The sequence below is a fragment of the Passer domesticus genome, chromosome 4, assembly GCF_036417665.1.
Source record: "Passer domesticus isolate bPasDom1 chromosome 4, bPasDom1.hap1, whole genome shotgun sequence".
Lineage (NCBI taxonomy): Eukaryota > Metazoa > Chordata > Aves > Passeriformes > Passeridae > Passer > Passer domesticus.
In genome coordinates this window covers 81,374,386-81,394,788 of record NC_087477.1, presented here as the reverse complement: position 1 = coordinate 81,394,788, position 20,403 = coordinate 81,374,386, and the positions used below count along the sequence as shown (strand labels likewise).

The following is a 20,403-nucleotide window of genomic DNA, read 5'->3' as shown; positions in this document are numbered from 1 at the left end:
GTGAGGGTTACACCAACACAGCTGAGCGTTTATGAAGTTCACACCTCCATTTACAGTGAGGTAAGGTGGCAGGAAAGGTCTTAGCAGCCAACAAAAAATAAAAAAGGTGCTGAATTCCAGTTAGTGCTTCTCAGAAGGTGTTTGGAGTGCTTGGTTTATGTGGAAGGAGTGCTGAAAAAGCAGCTGAACTGAGTTTAAGAGGTCTCCTCAGATCTTAATCAGTGCCTACATGGATGGAGATGCGCAACTTGAGACCCTCAATGTCAGCTCTGGCTCACAGCTCAGGGGCAGAAGAATTTAGACATTACAAAATGCTTTAAAATTGCATCTGTGCATGTTTAGGAAGTACAAAAATGTTTGTGCAATGAAAATAAGTGTAATCCCTTTTTTCTCCTGGAAATGTTAGTTTGGTGTCTACAGTTAGTGTGAAGATCTGAGTTTCAATCAGAGATCATCCTAATCTGAAAGAGCAGAAAAATGTTTAATTTCTCCCCAAAGATGTGGGGTTTTTTTTAAAAAAGGTTCTCATTTGAGTCAAGGAACCACTGTGAAAACTCAAGAGGCATGTGAGTAGTAATTTTGGAAGTGATCACCCATTTCAATATCAACCACTTGAGGGCAAACATTGAGTCAGTGGAACGAAAACTGGGAAATAAACCTCCCTTCTATGAAAGTCTGCCAAAACCATGGAAAACATGGAACAAAGGAGGTCAGGAAACAACAACAACAACAAAACAGAAATTAAAAAGTATCTGCCTACAAAAATAAGAGGTGGGGGAGAGCCTGTGGACTCACCTGTGTCGTCTGTCCGGCCGTTGGACAGACGGAAGGAGTTGGAGTGGCTCCCTGCCTGCTTGTATTTCTTGAACCTGCCAAGGAGAATTGGGGTGGAAAAGTCAGTAAATGTCCACCAGGAAGACCAGGTCCCCTCCCAGATGAGACCTAAGTAAGAATGAATATTGACAAAAGGAGTAGGACACTAAAAGGTAGCAAAATTCTGAAATTCTCAAAAAAGGAAGTTATTGGTTCAGATTTTACCCATTTTCTACTTTGATCTAACAGCAGAAAAAATAGAAAGAGCAGAAAAAACTTCTGGAATTAGCAATATCTCATTTCTTCCTTATGATGGAGAAGAACTCTTTATATAGTTTGCTCAAAGGATATATGCAAGACAGGTTTAATCCAGCTGCCTATTACTGTGTGAAAAAACAACAATAATGTGGAGAAGGCCACATCAAAAGGATGATTTTGATAACAGCACACTGACTCAACTCAGTACAGGTGAGAATTTATGAATTTATTATTTATAATCACACCCATCTAGAAGCATCCAAAAAGCTTTCCCATTTTTTTTGCCACACTTTCTCCAGGCTCCATGAATTAGGTGGATCCAGGAGGCTGCAGGACCTCTGAAATCCTGCCTGTGAGCAGGAATTTTCACCAAGCACACTGGAACAGCTGCAGGAGCCCAGAGAGAGCTGGAAACCAGGAGAAGCTTTAAGGGTGCTCTTTCCAGAGGACACCCCAAGGAGTCCCTGCTCCCTGGGGATCCAGCAGAGCACATCAAGCCCAGGTTGATCTGTCCTGCAGCAAATTCATGCTCCATGTGTTTTTAACTTGGAGCAGCTGCTTGTGCTCCCTTTGCCTGAAATTCTGAGTTTTGCTGAATCACTGGGCAGTGAACACAAACCCTTTCTTTCAGGGCTGCAAGCCAGGTGGGAAGGACTCAAACTCTGCTGCTGCTGAACTCCTGAGGCAAAACTCTCCTCAGGTTCACTGCTGTGAGGGCAGGCCTGGAGCCAGGAGACACAGGGAAATTGTTTTTTCTTTTCTTTTCTTTTTTTTTTTTTTTTAAGACTTACTTAATCACCAAACTGGTGAGTAAATTAAAATGTTTACTGCAGGTGAAGAAAGACATTCTTAGTTATGCTTTCAGGAGCTGGGAATGCTTAATTTTGAGCAGGGCAGATGCTTGGATTCTAAAAAATGGACCTAAGAAGGTTTTACTGTGCTGTAATTTCAATTAAAGCATCACCTAACACTCCTCACAAGCTCCTGCCATTCACAGTGAAAGGTGCACAGGGATCCTGTGAGGTTTAGTAACCAAAACAGAGTTTGGATGCTGGATCCTGCTTGCTATCAAGATGGGAATCAAGGAATAACACATTGAAACACATTTGTGTTCAGCCTCCCTGGATTACTCAATCCATCATTTGCAGCCTCACAAGGAAACCTCACCTGCTTTTCCCCACACTGACAGGGCTTCAGCTCAATCCACCCTGCCAAATGTGACATTTTGAAAGGCAGGACAGGAATTCCCCACAGGAGGAGCAGCTTTGCAGAGAAAGGAATGAGCATCATTCACCACACAACCCCAAACATCATTTTCATTCATTGTCCTCCCAGGTTTCTTTTCAAAGCACCAGCTGTGTCAGCCTTTAGCTTGGGAGACAGCACAAAAGGCTCATTCCTGCTCATTCAGGAATTGTTTCTGTCAAACAAGGGAATCCAGCATTAAAGCAGCTCTTACCTCAACATGTACAGAACAATAATAATAAATACTATGACTAGGAGGGAGGACAGGGCCACCATCACAGCTATAATGGGAGTCTCATCTGCAAGAGGAAGAGAAAGGTGTGGTTATGGACATTGGAAAACATCCAGAGCCATCATTTAACAGGGCAGAGCTCTACAATTTCTGCTTGAAGAACAATTCTGATGATGATATTAGTAATAAAAACATAATAAATAATAAATAGTATTAAGTGATGTTGCAATTTTGCAGCCTGAGAGTGAAGACAGAAAAGGATGAGTGAGCAGCATGTGCCTCAGACACTCCCAGGTGAGATTAAAACCTGAAATCACCACTCAGAGCACCTCAATCTTCTCCAAGAGTTGGTCACTGTGAAATTGTGACCTTGCAGTGATGGAGAAAGTTGGGACTGGCTTATTTTGGGGTTCCTTTTGCACAACTGAATGTGCACATGGTGGCCCAGTAGCCACCAGGAGAAATTTCCTTTGTCAGCTGGAAATCTACAAAAAAAAAAATCTACAAAATTTTCTGCCTGAGACTTAAGAATCCAGAGAAGTTCCTACCAGGCCCATGAGTTTGGTGTAAGGATTGTTTGAGATATGACAAGAAAATTTATATTAAAATGGGTGAAAACTGTGACCTAAGATCCCACAGATACATTTGTAACACCACCACGATTTTGCTTCCAGTTCCTTGTCAAACAGGACAAGAGGACAAAGCTTCTGCTGCACCTGGGATCTGAACACCTCCAAGGGTGAGATGTGGTGTGGACTGCCCAGAGAAGCCGTGGCTGCTCCTGGATCCCTGGAAGTGTCCAAGGCCAGGCTGGACAGGGCTTGGAGCAACCTGGGACAGTGGAAGGTGTCTGGGAAGGAACTGGATGAGTTTTAAGATCCTTTCTAACTCAACCATTCCATGATTCTGTAATTACAGAATAATTTGGGTTGGAAGTGACCTCCAAAGACCATCTAGTCCAACCCCCTCCTCTTTCCTCCCTGGAAATAAAGAGTTCAGAGAGCAGGAGAGGTCAGACACCACCAGGCCACCAAGTGTGACCCAATTTGGCTCCCTTGCAGAAGCTCCTCAAGGGCAGGTACCTCACAATTCCCTTGCAAAAACACTTAAATGAGTCTGAAACACTCCCATCCTCCATGACTCACGACAGATTTTATTTTTCCTTTAAATAAGCCATTTCTATCTCGTGCTGGAGGTCAGTGAATCAGTGGTTGGTGCTGGCAAATCACCCAGATGGGTTGGAAGCCAAGCAGCTCCAACCAGGGAGGAGAAGAGCCCTGAAGGACATTTTTTTTCAGATAAATGTGGATGCCAGCAATGCCAGCTGGGGATATTCCCATTTTCCATCAGCTCCCTCCATCTGAGGGGCCACCACACTGTGTCTACACAGCCCCAGGAGGCTCCAGGGCTCGACCCTTTTCCACCTTCTGTGCATCCATTTCCCTGCAGATCCCTGCTCCGTGTGTCTCAGCAATTTCAGCCAGCAGATTTCCTTAGGGTTTATTTTCTTAGGGATTTATTTTGTCTATTTCCCTATTTTTTCCCCTAGGGGTTTATTTTGTCCATCTCTGAGCTACCCAAGGGCACTCTGATTATATTTCTGTGTTTGTCCCTCTGTGCTGTGAGGTCTGGGAATGTTATTTCCATTAAAACATGTTCCATTTAGAACATGTTATGTTCCAAAATATATGATTTTTGTGTTATGATTTCAAGGCAACAACCCAGTGTGGCAAATAAAAAAAAATTAAAATACCCTGGTTTTGCATGTCTTTGTCCTTCTCATCTATTGCCCTAATGTGAAAGCCCAAAAGGAATTTATTGGGAATTCTGCCTCCTGCATGCCTCAGAAGGTGATGAGCCTTGGCATTCCCCATCTTGACACTTCCCAAAAACAAGAACAGGTTGGTCTTGGCCCAACCACAGCCAGCCCTGGCCCCTCACTGAGACTTTCAAGCACATCCACCATCTCCATCCTGCCTGCAGGAGAGCAAGAAGAGCTGCCATGCCAAAACCCGTGGTGTTAAGTCACCTTTGGACCATTTTTTCCTGCCTTGGCTGGAGTTAAGCTCAGCCTAAGCAGTGCTGAGCCGGGCTGGAGCTGTGGGACAGCAGTGCCTGGTGATTTGTGGGCAGGGGTGGTTCTGGCAGCAGGGTGTAGGGAGTTTGGAGGTTTTGGGGTTTTTTTTTGCAGTTGTTCTTCCCACACATCTGGCAGGATGAGGAGTCGGAGCTTTCCCACTGCTAACAGCCCGCCCAGCACAGCCCAGGCAGGAGAGGAGCTGGAGGGTCCCCAGCTGCCCCCTGCCAGCCCTGCTGAGCTGTGCCAACCCCTCCACAGCTCCTGCCCTGCTCCAGCCCCAGCCTGAGGGCTCCATGCTGGCAATCCACCTGGAAAAGGGACAAGGACTCAACCTTCTGCTCCCCCAGGGCTGCAGCACCCACAGCAGTCCAGAGCTTGGAAGCAGCAGGAGGCTTAAATCTTCTTCCCAATATCCCATCTAAATCCCCTTTTAATTCAAATCCCCACTTCCTCTCTGTCTGTGGTAATATGGAAGAATTCTAAGATGATGTAGGGCCTTGGAGAACTGAGGTGGTGGGGCAAAAAGGATGTTTTATTTTTTATTTCCTGCTCCCCTCTGAGGAGCCACCAAAGCCTCCTCTGGAGCTTGGGAGCACGTCCCAGCTGCAGGCAGAGGTGCTCTGTAGGCTGTCACCCTGACCTGGGTGCAGTCATGGCAGAGGGATGGGGCTGAGCAGCCCATCCCTGCTCACAGCTGGCAACATCTGCCCACAAAACCAGTCACAGAATGGTTTGGGTTGGAAGGGACCTTAGAGAGCAGGCAGGGACACCTTCCACCATCCCAGGCTGCTCCGAGCCCCATCCAAGCTGGCTTTGGACACTTCCAGGGATGGGGGTGCCACAAATCTCTGGGCATGCTGTGCCAGGGCACCACCACCCTCACAGCCAAGACTTTATTCCCAATATCAAATCTAAACCTACTCCCAGTTTGAAGCCATTTCCCCTTGTCCCATCACTCTATGCTCTGGTTAAAAATCCCTTATTTAATCCGATTTCCTAACTATATTTATAATAACATTAGCAATATTAATATAAATCTTATTAGGAAGTCAGATGTATTCCATTTTTTTTTCCTTTGCCCTCAGGAGCAGGGATGAACGATGGCAGAGAGAGCACAAAACCAGGCCAGATCTGAGGGAATCACACTGAGCATTTCTGCAGAGGCTTAGCCACAATTTCAAACGAGTTCCCTCAGACCTGCATCCCTTTTATTCCCTCTGCTAAATGTGTGCTCAGAGCATCTGTCTGTTCCCTGGCTGGGTGAGCCAGGCACAGAGAGCAGCACCAGGCAGAGTTTGCAAAGCTGCAGCACCCCTCAGAGCCAGCATGAAAACACACAGAGGCAGCTGATTCCTCCAGGTGGGAGCCAGCCCAGCTCTGCCCGCTCCTGGAGTGCTAAAGCCATCAGTAATTGCAAATATTCTGGTAGAGATGCCAGTTCTCAGAGCTGAGAGATGGAAAAATGTCCCTAAAGTGCTGTTCTCTTACAAGAAATGGATTTGTGTTACTGCTTGCCAACAGAATGAGGAGAACAATAATTATTCCCATCATCTGCAGGATGGGTTTGGATCAAATTGTGTAAGTCACAGTCAATAAAGGCAATTCAGCAGTAAAAAAAAAATAAAACACCAAAAGCAAATTTCCTGAATGGCTTCTCAGACTTTGGTCATCCAGCTCTAGGGACATGCTGACATTCTCAGAGCAGGAACAACTGGTACCTAATAGGACATGTACAAATTGGAATGGGATTGGTTTGGTCTAAAAAGAAAAGCTCAACAGAAATTAAGATATCAGTGTGTCACCAGCTCTTTTAAAGAGCTTGAGAGGCTTCATAAAAACACATTTGGAAGTCCTAAGGAGAGCTCTCTAATAGCAGAATGCTTCTGGAATTGTTTTTACTGAGTACAGAGCAATGAAATGTAACATTCTTACCTCTTCTGTCAGAGTTACCTGCAGAAAAAGAAAACAAAAGTCTCTTAGCAACAAAGGAACAAGACATTTTAGTAAGTCAGGAAGGATCAAAGACCAAGACAGGAACAAATTTAGTAACTCTCATCATCTGCCTGTAAATCTTTCCTTTAAAACACTAGCTATAAAACCACGATGTTCAAATGAATTTCTGAGTAAGGAAAAAGGAACAAATCCTGAGTTTTTATCAGCAGAACAAGGAGCTGAAGCCAAGCTTTAACACCCCTAAACACAACTTACTGTTTAAACCCACAATCAGCGAGTCACTGGTGTAATTCATCAGCACTTAAATATCAAGAGATAACACTGGGGCATCATTTTAAGAGTGTGGCTGAGCCAAGAGTTCAATTAGGAGCAGCTGGGCTCAGGGATGGGGACGAGGAGCATCCAAGGGAAGTCTGTACCTGCTGGGTTGGATGTCTCATCCAGAGGGCACTGGAACAAACCTGTGCCAGGGAGAGCAGGGCTGAGGACAATCCTGCTGGGTTTGGACAAGAGGAGCTGCCCCTACAACGTGTGACCTTCTGGCCCAGTCCCCTTCTTGAGCACCACTTAATTCTTCCATGATAACACCACCATTTCCTGTTAAATCTAATTTAGGGCTGCCCTCATGGCAAGGGCAGCCCTAAAACTGATTTTGTTCCTTGGCAAATTACTTGAGATAAAGAAAGAATCAGGTTTGATCATTTGTTCTCTGGGTTGACATCAAGTGAGGAGCCACTTCTGGCCTTGATGGTGCAATGGCCAATGTGTCATGGCATACATCAGGGGAGTTCACCCAAACTGGTAACCCAAATCACAAAAAGGCAGTGCAGACACAAAAATTAATAAATTCAGCCCTGCCATGAGCAGACACATTACAAAATCCAGATATTAGCAGCACTTAAGGCTTTTGCCTCCATCTCTCTTGTATGTAGGCTACATTGATACCAAACTTGTCCCATGTGTGTGCCTAAGGCTATGCCAGACTCCTTCACTCTGCAAAAAAGGATTTGGGTTGGGAAGGAAGCTGGACCAGCTCAGGGGTGGCAGAACACTACAAAAGCTGGGTTCTGAACTTCCTTCAGCCACATCCCTTCCCATGCTGGTAGCAAAGACAACTTCACGGGCTGTGGTTTCCAGAGATTCCCAGAGGAAGAGGGCACACACACCTCACTGAGGTGCAGAGCAGCCAACATCCCTTGGGAAATTGGTTCTTAAGGAATATACACCTGACGCCTCCCTGCATTAACTCCACCATCATCTTGCTTCAGGGTTTTCTAATCCACAACCAAGTTACCAATCCTGTTTTTCCACTAAATCCCAAGGTCTAGCAGGCACTGCCATCTTCCTACTGCAAGCTGGAGAGAGGCAGTACCCAAACTGGGTCTCAAACAATACAATGAGCCAACCATGGCTGAAGAGCCACAGTTCAGCAAAGATTTCTGGTCACCTCAGCCTCTTTTGGCCTATTTTTCACTCTTAACCTGAACTGAGCAGCCAAACAATGTTTTATGGGGTCACTTTCCTGATGTGCCAAGAGGGGAATGAGATCAGGATGGCAACAGAGACAACTCTCTCATCTGGACCTTTCAAAGACTGAAGCTTCCCAAGTAATAGGGAAAATTGATAATGTAAGGAGAGAATCACAGGATAGCTTGGTTTGGAAGCAAAGATCATCTAGTGCACCTGTGGGTGTCTTTCACTAGATGATCTTGGCCCAAGCCTTTGATCTGGGAGATCAGAAGAGGTTTGAGAGTCCTCTTGTTTTGCAACACCATGGAATTGGCCCCAAAGTATTTTTCGCTCCATTTTTCTCAGCCAAACAAAAGAAGAGCAAAGAAACAAACCCAGAGGCAGGGTGGCCTGGAGAAGAAGAAGAAGAGGTGGAGGAGGTGCCTACCGTTGTGGGAAGCAGAAGAGGTCTCCTGTGTTGTCACCACCATGCTGAAATTCCTCTCTGTCGTCTCTGCCTCCGTGCTGGGGACGGTGGCGCGTGGGGCCGACGGCGTCACGCTGGGGAGCAGGGATGGGGCTGGAGGCACAGGCACGGTTGTCCCCAGGGTGGAGGAGATGTTGAGGCTGCCAGAGGTGGCATTGGGGGAGATCCTGGTGGCTGTGGTTGGAGGAGGTTTTGGTGCTGTGGTAGGAACAGTCCCTGGAGTGCTCATGTTGAGTCTGTGTGTGTTGGGCGTGGTCCCATCCTCAGGACCTGCTGTAGGAGCTTTGGTGGGGCTCCTGGGGGAGGTGGACACTGTTGTGGGTGGCTCTGAGAAGGGAAAAGCACAGGGGAAGCTCTGTGAGATTCTCTTCTGTGACACTGAGGGATTTAGATGCTGAAGATTCGTGTGACTGTAACTATAAGGATAAAACACCCCACAAATCCTGAGCGCAGGACAGGAAATGCTTTGCACAGCAGGAGATACAAATGTCAAAAAAAATAACCTGAACAGGTGCTCTTTATGGGGATGTCCAAACATTAGAGCCCCTGGAGGTGAGGATCAATATTGCTCAGAGCTAAACCTGTTTAGGTTTAGCCCCGTTTATGAGCCACCTGAAGCTCATCACCCTCTTTCCAACATTTTATGTTACAGCTACGTAGAGAGCAGAAGGAATGAGACACTGAGCACATTCACACTCGCTCCTTTGATCCAAAAGATGGGATAAAAGAGAGATGAGGAGCCAAATTTACCTGTTGTAATGTTGTTAGCACCTACACTTATCAGGCCACTTCCGAGCAAAAGGAGAAAGAACCACAAATCCATGTTGACCTGGGGAGGAAAGCACAGAACACTTACTAAACCCTCATGAAATATCCCAAAATAATCCAAGATGAGAATGTTGCTGTGCATCTTGTAAAGCTCAGAGGGAGGAGTGGAAGTGTGGCTGGAGCCCCTGCAGGCATCTGGATGGGAAGGATTTATGGCTGAGTTCATACAACAAGGGGAAAGAACATGGAGAAATCCCAGTCTGGTGGAGCACCAAAAGTGTCCACGGATGAAGCAGAGAATGGGTGAACTGTGGGAGAGCATGAGAAGAACAAGCTGTGCACTAAAACCAAATATCTGGTCTTAAATGAGATTAATAAATAGTTCATATAGTGGTCTGAAAATGGCTGTATTATGTGAAAATTCAAAGGCAATTTAGCTGAAGACCATGGTAAAGATCCTTGATCCCAAATGGCCCAGAAGTGGAGGCAGGAATGAAGGAGAGGTCAGCTCCCCCAGCCTCACTGACACCTGAAATGTTACTGGGCAGGGGCAGAACACTCAGCTCCATTCAAACCCTGCTGGATTGCCTGTGTATGTGGTCAGAACAAGCACTCAAAAACAATCCAAGAAGATCAGCGAGTTCAGGCTGCACGCCCATACTGTACGTGCTTCCCAGGAAACGTCCAGCAGAATTACAGGACGATGACATCAGTAAAATCATTTCCCCCAGCCCTTTCTAATACAAGATTTTTATGGTGATTTCTTTCCTCTGGAGACCTCAGAAAGCTCCTGAGAAATGGGTATCATTATCTCCTCCCAAACACCTACGGATCCAGAGGCCCAGAGATGTGAGACGTCATCGTGCTGGCCAGGACAGAGCCCAAAGCTGCCAAGTCCAGACCAGCACGTGGCCATGGGGCCTTCCAAGGATGGGCCAACACCTCTCCTCTGCTCCGAGCCCAGAGAGGGCTCAGACACAGCTCTGCTCCTTGCCATGGGCCAGCAGCTGCCACACGACTCCCGTCCTTCAGGCTTTTGTCCTGTGTCCAGTTGCATCTCCGGGATCTCCCAGGAGAGAGCTGCGAGATCTCGCTGCCAAGTCAACCTGAGGAGCTGCCAAGAACGGGTTTTATTCCCTCCCTCTCTAATAGATCTTGTGTTGTTTGTGCTTCTTCTATTTATTTAAATCTGCTTCATCTAGACCCATCCCAAACTCCGGGCAGAAGGACAACTCTGAAGTCATCCGCGCGCTGGAAACCGTATCAGCAATCGAGATCCTCCCACCTCACCCCAGAGGATCCTCCCACCAGCACCACCTACTTACATGTTTTTCCTCCCCCTTCAAAAGAAAACCTGGCAAAAATCGACCTTACTCAGTGACCAAAAGGTCAGACAAACCCTGAACCAGAAGGAAACCAAGCTCTGGAGATAAGAGCTTTCCATAGGCTCCGTCCATGCTGCTGCAAGCAGGGCAGGGCTTTCTCCAAGGGTCCCACTGGTGTGAGCAGCCAGCATTCCAGAGGGTTTCATCACCAGTTAAAATATCCGTCTGCATGAATTTGAGCTGATTCAGTCCTCCTGTCACTGGTGAGAGCAGCACTGGTCCTGCAATGCCTCCCCCAGGCTGTGCTCCAGGGTGGGATGTCAGGAAAAACCCACAACCAGTAGTTTGATGGTTTGATGACACGTTCCACTCATGGTGATTAATACACCCCACTCAGCTTGGTCAGACACTTGCCAGAGTCTGAGATGAGCCTGGTCTACACAGGTTTGGCTTTGGGGAGAAAATCCAATATTTATAAGGAATAAATTCTTCCCTGTGAGGGTGGTGAGGCACAGGGTGCCCAGAGAAGCTGTGGCTGCCCCATCCCTGGAAGTGTCCAAGACCAGGTTGGACAGGGCTTGGAGCAACCTAGGCTAGTGGAGGATGTCTCTGTCCAGAGCGGTGAGGTGGATGAATGATCTGTAAGGTCCTTTTCTAACCCAGACAATTCCATAATTTTATCATCTTTGTACCTTTCTGCAGGAGACAGATTGTCCAAGCATCCCACTGTGGAATCCCACAGGAATAAGGTGCTCATCCCGATGGGATCCACATGCAAAACAGGAGGAAGTTGAACACTGAAACTCCAGAGAATGGAAATGATGGCACAGAGATGCTCTGAAAACCTCACAAGGGCTGATGAAAGCACCAAGATCTCATCATCACAACCACTTCCCTCACTGGGAGCCCACCACTGCCACACCAAGGACACCATGGCAAGGGAAAGGGGAAGACTCAGCTTTTCTTTAAGAACTGCTAGGAAAAAAAGTGACCACTCGCTGTGTTTTGATGAATATTTGCAACGAAACACCATTCACAGACGTGGATATGGCTCCTTTCTCTTCCCCCAACTTGTTTCTCAAGAGTTCCCCTTCTTTTGGGATCCTGTTCATTTGGGATCCCCATTCATTTTGAGTTCTGTTTATTTGGGGTCTTGTTCATTTGGGATCCCCATTCATTCTGAGTTCTTTTTATTTGGGATCCCCATTAATTTTGAGTTCTGCTTATTTGGGATCCCATTCACTTGGGAACCACAATCATTTGGCATTCCCATTGATTTAGTGTCCCATTAATTTAGGGTCCCTATTCACATCGGGTCCTCGTTCATTTGGGATCACACTCATTTAGAATCCCTGTTCATCTGGGATCCCACTCATCCCATTCCTGCTCCTGTTCTGGGCAAGCTGTGCCACAGCCTCCCCACATCCTCCCCACACTTTCCCTTGGTATTAAAGCAGAAAGCTCCTGAGAAATGGGTATCATTATCTCCTCCCAAACACCTACGGATGTTTGATAGATCCTCTATTCCCCTCTGGGCACTCCAACTGCCTCCAGTAGACTGCTCTCAGGTAGTACAATCCCAGCTGGGAGCTGTACAGGACACTGGGGTGTCCTGACCACAGAGGGTGGGAGCAAAGAAGGAAAAGCCAGGAATCCCCTCTCTGCTCTCCATTATCGGGAAATAACCCACAAAGGATGAAAGAGTTTGGGTTTATTTCCATAAACCATGATTGCTACACGGATGAGAGCTACAGGAGATTCCTGGACTGGCTGCAAAGCCCCTTTGGGATGGTGGGATGATCACAGAATTGTTTAGGTTGGAAAAGACCCTTAAGCTCATCAAGTCCAGCCATCGATGAGGGTCCCTCCTTCGCTGAGCTGGCAGCACAGCTCTGGGATTACATCAGCGGGCAGAGAGCTCTAAACCCCCCCCTGATTCTACATTTAATCAGTTCATTGATCCATGAGTGGATTGCAGCAGGAGGAAGGGCTTGGCAAGGGGAGATAATGCTGGATTTCCCCAAGCCTTGCCCCCTTTAGGTGAAGAAAGCTGGATGCGGGCAGTCCGTGCAGAACCTGAGTATTTATGGCTTTATTACTGTGACTGTCAGAAGGAGCGGGATGCTGGGAGCATCCCAGCTTGCTGTGCACATCATTACCAAAAATCCAAATCCCTGGAGCTGCTCCTGTGACCGGCAATCAGCTGCCAGAGCTGCTTTATCACCTTAAAACCAGATCCGGAGCAGGGCGCAGGCAAAGAGCCCTGTGCTGGGGGAGGGCTGTGCCAGCCCAGCTCCCACTTCCCAGCCCCTGCTCTAAACCACTCCTTATTCCCAAAAGCAGCATAAATAACGCCAGCACTTCATCCTTCCCCACTCCTTAACATAAAAGGCCTCGAGAGTCCTACCCCAAAGCTGGAGAAACCCGAGTCTCCCTTCCCCCTCGGCTCCCCCTCCCTGCTGGTTTCGGAAACGGAGAGGAAATACTTGTAATGTTATCAACATAAACACAGCTCTTGGCCGGCTGCAACATCCTGCGAGCTCTGCAGAAAAACACCCTGACGTCAGGGCGCCGGCTCTGCCCAGGAGAAGGGAGCTGGAGGCTCTGGCAGAGCTGCTCCACAGGGTCGGGATGCTCGGCATCGTGGCTCCTTCTTTTTTCAAAGATCAGGCTTGGAAAACTCAATAATTGACTCTGGTGCACCCATAAATATTATATATATATCTATTTTTTTTATATTGATACAGATATAGATATATAGTGTATGCACACTGCATTCTTCCATAAACTGCTTGGGATCTTCATTATAGGAAAGGCTGGATTTTAAGCTGCAGGATGTATGTTTTAAAAGAAGCAGATCTTGTCAGGATGATTGATGCTGCAGGGGGGAGAAAAAAAAATAAAGGAAATAATCTCTTTATAAAGTAATAAGTGGCTTCAAAATGCCTGTGCTGGTGCTACAGGGGGGTCAGGCTGCAGGATCACCCTGCCGTGCTTCCAGAATGCAAAGAATTAGAGTTTATTGCTGCAGAAACTGCCCAGATCCAACCCGGATACAGCCGTCCACAATCAAAGGCAGGATTTACCCCCACCTCTGACATATTCCTAATTCCTGGAAAATGAGGCAATCTTTTTCTGTGTGCACTGAGGAGACACAACCTGAATTCTAACCAGCTTTCCCGGGACCCCAGAAATCCCTGCTGTCATCAGGAGGATGCTGAAAGGCAGTGGCTCGACTGAGACTGACTCGTGCTGGCTCCAGCTGCAGTGAAAAATGAAAATAATGTTCGGTTTTCCTTTTTATTTGTTGGCAGGGGGAGAGGGTGCAGAACTGCGAGCAAGGTTGGCTCTTTGAAGCAGCTCACAGTAGGGCGAGAACAAGCACGAGCAGAAAGAAAGGGGAAAAAGGTCATTTTTTTTATTCTTTTTGGTGGCAGCAAGCCATCAGCATGGCTCAGCCACCCTGGAAAACAAACCTGCCATTCCCTCTCCCCCTCCCTGCTCCTTTTAAATCCTGTTTGTGGATTTCCAGCCTCTCACTGGAGCTGTGATCCACGGCAGAGGAGTTGGTTTGATAGCAGGGCAACTTCATCATAACCCAAACCTCTCAATGAGATGCAGAGGATGTAAAAACACACATGGAATAGCCGAGGGCTGCAGCGAGTTGGCCATCAGAGGGAGAGAAGAATTGAATTTAGGGAGGAAAAAGGGTTTTGTTGCACTAAAACGCAGTGACTAATTCCTTGCATGTGTCTCCGAAGCTGAAGCGAGGCCTTTGATGTGTCACTGAACATTATCCCCCACCCTCTGCTGTTCCACTCTTCACCAGAAAAGATGAATCACAGCAGCCATTCACCCTTTCTGAAAATCCATTTAGTTTTTTTCCTTCTTTTTTTTTTCTTTCTTTCTTCTTTTAAATAAACAGGCAGCTCCACACGAGCGACAGCCCCTGTACGAGCGGGGCAGGAGGAGGAGGAGGAGGATGAGCCTGTGGGCAGGGCCTCAGCTTGGCTTTCTCCACCTGCTCAACCTTCCACAAATCACTGCTCTCCTGCACACCACGATTTGCTCATGACATGGTTTGGGAGGCACCTTAAAGCCCATCCAGTTCCAACCTCCTGCCATGGGCAGGGACACCTTCCACTAGCCCAGGTTGCTCCAAGCCCTGTCCAACCTGGCCTTGGGCACTTCCAGGGATCCAGGGGCAGTCACAGCTTCTCTGGGCACCCTGTGCCAGGGCTTTAACAATCTCACATTAATGAATTTCTCCACCTAATTCTCCTTTCTGGCAGTGTAAAGCCATTTCATCCTGTCCCATCACTCCAGGCCCTTGTTCAAAGTCCCTCTCCAGCTCTCCTGCAGCCCCTTGTGGCACTGGAAGGTTTTGAAGGCCTCCATGGAACCTTCTCTTCTCCAGGTGAACACCCCCAACTCTCCCATTTGTCTCCAGAGCAGAGGGGCTCCAGTTCTGGGAGCATTTTAATGTCCTTCAGTCCAACAGGTGAGCACACACTCACCTTTCAAAGAGTAACACCAAGGATGGAACCCAACCCTATTCCCACCTGGACTTCTGGGCACCTAGAAATACCTGTCACTGCTAGGATAATGTTAAAATCTGCTGCTCTGAACCAGGATCAGCCTTTCCTGTGGGTATGAACCTGAGTGAGATGTTAACCCATCCATGGTGATCTTCTCTCAAAGCCCACCCAGCAGCAGCAATGTGTGTGGAGCCATCGTGGGGGGATGGAGAGGATCAGGTGTTCACCAGCCAGAACCTGGATGGAGGTTCCCCAAGGAGGTCCAGGGAGGGGATGGAGGTTCCCCAAGGAGGTCCAGGGAGGGGATCCTGCCCCTCTGCTCAGCACTGGGGAGGCCACACCTGGAGCACTGGGTCCCAGCACAAGAGAGACATGGACAGGCTGGGGACAGCCCAGGGAGGGGGCTGCAGCAGCTCTGCCCTGAGGAAGGGCTGGGAGAGCTGGGACTGCTCAGAAGGAGAAGAGAAGGCTCCAGGGGCCTCATCCCTGTCCATCAGCACCTGCAGGGAGGGTGCAGAGAGACCAGAGGCAGGCTCTGTCAGTGGTGGCCAGGGACAGGACAAGGGGCCACGGGCACACACTGAGCACAGGAGGGTCCCTCTGGACATCAGGGAACACATTTTGGTTGTGAGGTGCTGACACAGGTTGCCCAAGGATGTTGTGGATTCTCCTTCCTTGGAAATATTCCAAATTTGTCTGGACACTGTTCTGTGCAACCGGATCTGGCAGCTCTGCTGGAGCAGGAGGTTGGATCAGATGACTTCCAGAAGTTCCTTCCAAAATCAATCACTGTGATTCTGTAACTGCCTGTCCTGCAAACTGTTCAAAAAGCAAAGCTGCTGGGATTGAAGCTCATAGTGGAGTAAGAAAGCACCAGCACTGAGGAGGAGATCCCTACATCGTGCAGGAAGGGATTCACAAGGATCACCAAGTCCAACTCCTGATCCTGACAGGACAACCCCAAAAATCACATCATGTGCTTGAGAGCCTTTGAACACTTCTGTGCCTGAACACTTCTGGAACTGAAAAATAAATTGATGAGGTTTTCAGCAAAAAAAACCCCAAAACCTAAAAATCAGAGAACAACAATAAATGTGGATGTTTTTGGGACATGAAATAGTTCCACTTCCTACAAAGATGCAGAAATGGTGACAGTGGGTACCAGTCACTGCACCAGAGAATGGTTTGGGTTGGAAAGGAGCCTAAGGATCATCCAGTTCCAACCCCCACAATTAGTCCCCTGTAACTGGCACATCAGACCTTGCTCTTCTGTAATATCCTGCTTTTAGGAAACAATTATATCCCTGCATGTTTAAAAACAAGCAACTAGTAACAAAGAGCCTACAGACTTGACGGTCTCATGCTAAAAATATGGAAGTAAAAGCCAGAGGATGAGGCTACATCCCTGGATGAAGCCAGGAGCAGATCTGTGGCACATCCAACACCAAAGCACTTGAAGATCCTTGTTCATGGAAGGGCACCCCTGCCACAGCCACCACCTGGAAACTGCTCGAGGTGCCTCGGAGGGAAGAACTACAAATACAAATTATTTTCCTAATAATAATTTTCCGAATAACTCTCATAATTAGGACAGGTTTAATTCGCCCTCAGCCACTCTTTTCTCCTGGTGCCACAGATGTGTGATCATGGGAATATGAGCCAGTTGCTACTGCAGAATAAACTGGGATGGCTTGGGGAACAAATTCTGGAAGAGACAGAGGGGATGAAAAGTTTCCTGGGCCTGTAGCAATGCAGAATGACCTGCTGGAGAGGGTTTCCTAAAGGACAGAGCATCGAGGAGGGACAGGTGAGTGCCAAGAGAAGGGGAAGTTTTGAGGAGGAGAGCAGAGGAAGCTGTCAGGGCAGGGAGGAGGAAGATGAAGGACCAAGTGCAAGCCTGGTGCAGGAGGAAAGTGCTGGGATGGAGGTGAGGGATGGGGTGCAGCAGGAGCTGTGCCAATGAGAGAAGGAGGTGAGACCTTCTCTGGGATGATTAACACAGACCTGACAAAGAAATGCCCTCAGAGCTTGTAAAAACCCCTGGCTAGTGCAAGACCACTCTCCTGGGGTGCTTTCCCTGTGGGATCAGCACTGCAGCCACGGCACCAGGAAGTGGAGAACAACCACCAGAGAGGCACGGGAGAAACTGCAACTCATTATTCAAAACCAGTAACTAATAATCAAAACAAAAAAAGTCAAGGCACACGGGAGCATATTTCCTTAAATATCCCGTTCTGGGGTGTCCCCTCCTAAGTGCCAGGCGTGTACAAAGGAAACACGAGCACAGTTCACATTCCAGCTATGAAAAGGATGGGCTGATCTTGATGGAGGAGTCAGGATGAAGGATGGCTATTATTCAGCATGACAACATCCCTACCTAGCAAAATGCCTTTCAGAGAGAGCGAGCGGTGCGTGGGGAGGAGAAACGAGGCTTAAAATAAAAGAAAACCCCACAAAGGAAAAAAAAAAAAAAATAAAAGCCCTGGCTTTTGGGCTCAGCCCTTTCTGCAGGACCGGGATGAAGTCCCAGCTCCACGGCAAGACTGAGCTGGGAGCACTCAGGCAGCGAGGGCTCGGAGCATCCTACTTAAAACAAAGGTGTCGGAGGGGGATCGCTCGCGTGACAGCCTTAAAATCTCCTTACAGAGGCTCAGCCCCAATTCAAACGCATGCGTTCGGTCATGCAGCTTAATCTCCGTGCTCGTGCTTACCCTGAAATCCACCCGGGACACCTGTAGGTGCGGGGAGCAGCCAGCCCGTCCCACGGAGCAGCCCCCGGGGCGCAGAAAGTGCCGCGGGAGCCGTGGAATCACCGCTTTACCTGCGGTAATTCTGCACCGCTGCTCAGTTCAGCCCTGTTGCCACAGTAACACTTGTGGTGTAGCCGAGATCACTGATTATGAAACTAGGGGAAAAAAAAAAAAATCAGAGGCTGCTAATTAGGATATACTCCAGTTCTCCAAAAGCTCCATATTAATGACATTACGATTGCGAGCGCAGGGAAAACAGATGCCAGGAAGAATCACCTCGGTCAGCGCCCGTGGCCAACAGCTGCTTTTTTTTTTTTTTTGGTTCTTTTTTTTTTATAGACAGGTCTTAAAAATTCAGCCTGCAAATTCCTTGTAAGATCGACTTGTTGTTTTCCTCCTCTTTGAGCAAACGTGCAAGACTCGGTGGAACAGTCTTTACTCTTTACATATATTTGCATGTATTAGACTGGGGAAAAAAAAAAAACAAGGGTTGAGGATGAGGTACAAATGGTGACAGCCATCAGGGGCCAGAGATGCATCCCCTGCATCCCTCATTAACTGTGTTTCTCCGTTTCCCAGATAAACCAAAATCATGATTTTACCAGCGGCTGCGAGGGTTTATAAACAAGGTTTGCAAACGAGGGGAGCTGGATTTGAAGCGTATTCCTCCCTGACTTTTGTGAGTGCCAAAAGCATTGTGAGGCACGTCTTCTGCTGAAGGTTTCAAGCTGAAAAGTCTGACTGGAGCAGTTGTGCTGCCAGACACAACTGTTTTTCAGCACAATCCACAAATAAGACATCGAAGCGTGTTTCCAGGTGAAAGGAAAATTGCCTGACAGGTATTCCTGGAGCTGCAAGCCCAGAGAGATGCTGCCTTGAAAAGTCAGCTCGTCAAAATGCCATGATTTTTTTCCATTTTCTCAGATGACCAAGGCAATGAGTGGATGAAATGGTGCTGAACAAGCAGGGCCAGGGAAAAGTGAGTTCATGGATTTTAGAGAGTTTATAAGAGCTTGCTATCCTAGAAGTGTCCAAGGCTAGATTGGACAGGGCTTGGAGCCACCTGGGATAGTGGGAAGTGTCCCTGCCCATGGCAGGGGGTGGAACAAGATGGTCTGGAAGGTCCTGTCCAACCTGGCTTTGAGCACTTCCAGGGATGGGGCAGTCACAGCTTCTCTGGGCACCCTGTGCCAGTGTTTTACCACTCTTATTTTAATAAACATGTTCCTTACACCCAGAACTTGGAGAACAAGTGGGGATTCTCTTCTTTATCCCCTGCTCTGAGGCAGGAAAATAAGTGAGATTAATTTTTTTTCTTCAGCAGCATCACCTAAAGCCTTGAAAGCAGAGTCCCCCACTCACAACTGCACGAAGCAATTTCTTCTCCCACTCATCAGCAACAGTGAGGAAGTGTTAGATGGAGTGTTAATTACCTATAAATGTGATTTATTAGCTGGAAACAATACAAGACACCCACCAACCATCACATACAAGCAACTGGCAAAGCATGAGGGCACCCAGTCCTGGGCAGACTGGGATTGGCACGTTGCAGATAACAAATTAATACAACCAGTGGGATTCATTTGATGGTTTAGTTGGAGGCATTATTTCCAACCTTTTAATAGGCTTATTTACAGGAATTAGTCCTTTAATGCCTTGTGCTCGTGTATCCAGTGCAGTATAAGCTGGCTGGATGCAACCACAGAGAGAACATCTGCTTTTGTGAGCATTTAGGGAAATTATTGCCAATTACACGGACGGCAGGTGAGGGCAGCTGGGGAGGGAGGATCTGCCAGGAGGGATGAGGAGCCTTGCTAGAAGCTGATGAAGTGCCCTTGGAACATAAATATCTCAGCAAAAAGGAGCTGTTGTCCAGAGTGCCACCAAAATGCCCTCAGCAAGGAAAGGATTTCCAAGGCCTCAGAGTTTAGGGGTGATCTGTCAATGGAAATATCAAGAAAAAAATTTGCACAGAAAGGGTGATAAAGTTCTGGAATGGCTGCCCAGGGACTCCACCACCATCCCTGGGTGTGTTTAACAAAGCCTGGATGTGGCACTGGGTGCCAGGGTTTAGTTGAGGTGTTGGGGCTGGGTTGGACTCAGTGATCTTGAAGGTCTCTTCCAACCTGGCCATTCTGTGAATTCTGTGAATCTCTGTTATCATTCACACTGTCAGCATTTTGAGCACATCAGTCTCCCAAATATTTCTTCTGCTCCTGAAAAATAACCACACCCTGCTTGCCTCCGGTGGCTCTATTTCCACCTTTATCTTTCTTTTTATTTCCGTCTATTTTCTATCAATTTTTCTAATCTGTCTTTTCTCCACCTTTCCATCTCCCATGCCCAAGAGGGGTGGGTGTCCTTATTTAAAGCAAAGTGATGCTGCAGGACAGGTCACAGAGCCAAACCAAGCTGGGCACCTTCTCTCATTGCTACTCCCACAAACACATCATGTAAAAATGTACTTATGGGTGTGAGCAGAAGGTCAAAGGAGGGGATTCTGCC

The 20,403-nt window shown here is 47.6% G+C and overlaps 1 protein-coding gene across 3 annotated transcripts in view; it reads right to left on the bottom strand.

The window, feature by feature from the left end:
- Window positions 1-20,403, bottom strand: part of PTPRA (protein tyrosine phosphatase receptor type A) — a 119,615-nt gene that overhangs the window by 17,905 nt on the left and 81,307 nt on the right. For 2 of the 3 annotated variants that reach the window (XM_064419054.1, XM_064419053.1), the window contains exons 4-8: window positions 9,268-9,346; window positions 8,479-8,844; window positions 6,561-6,578; window positions 2,531-2,615; window positions 796-869 (exon numbers count right to left, since the gene is read on the bottom strand). In XM_064419054.1, the coding sequence (XP_064275124.1) occupies window positions 796-869; window positions 2,531-2,615; window positions 6,561-6,578; window positions 8,479-8,844; window positions 9,268-9,346 (622 nt within the window). Of the gene's footprint in view, window positions 1-795; window positions 870-2,530; window positions 2,616-6,560; window positions 6,579-8,478; window positions 8,845-9,267; window positions 9,347-17,859; window positions 18,054-20,403 lie in introns of all 3 variants that reach the window. The other variant, XM_064419055.1, reaches the window with a different exon arrangement.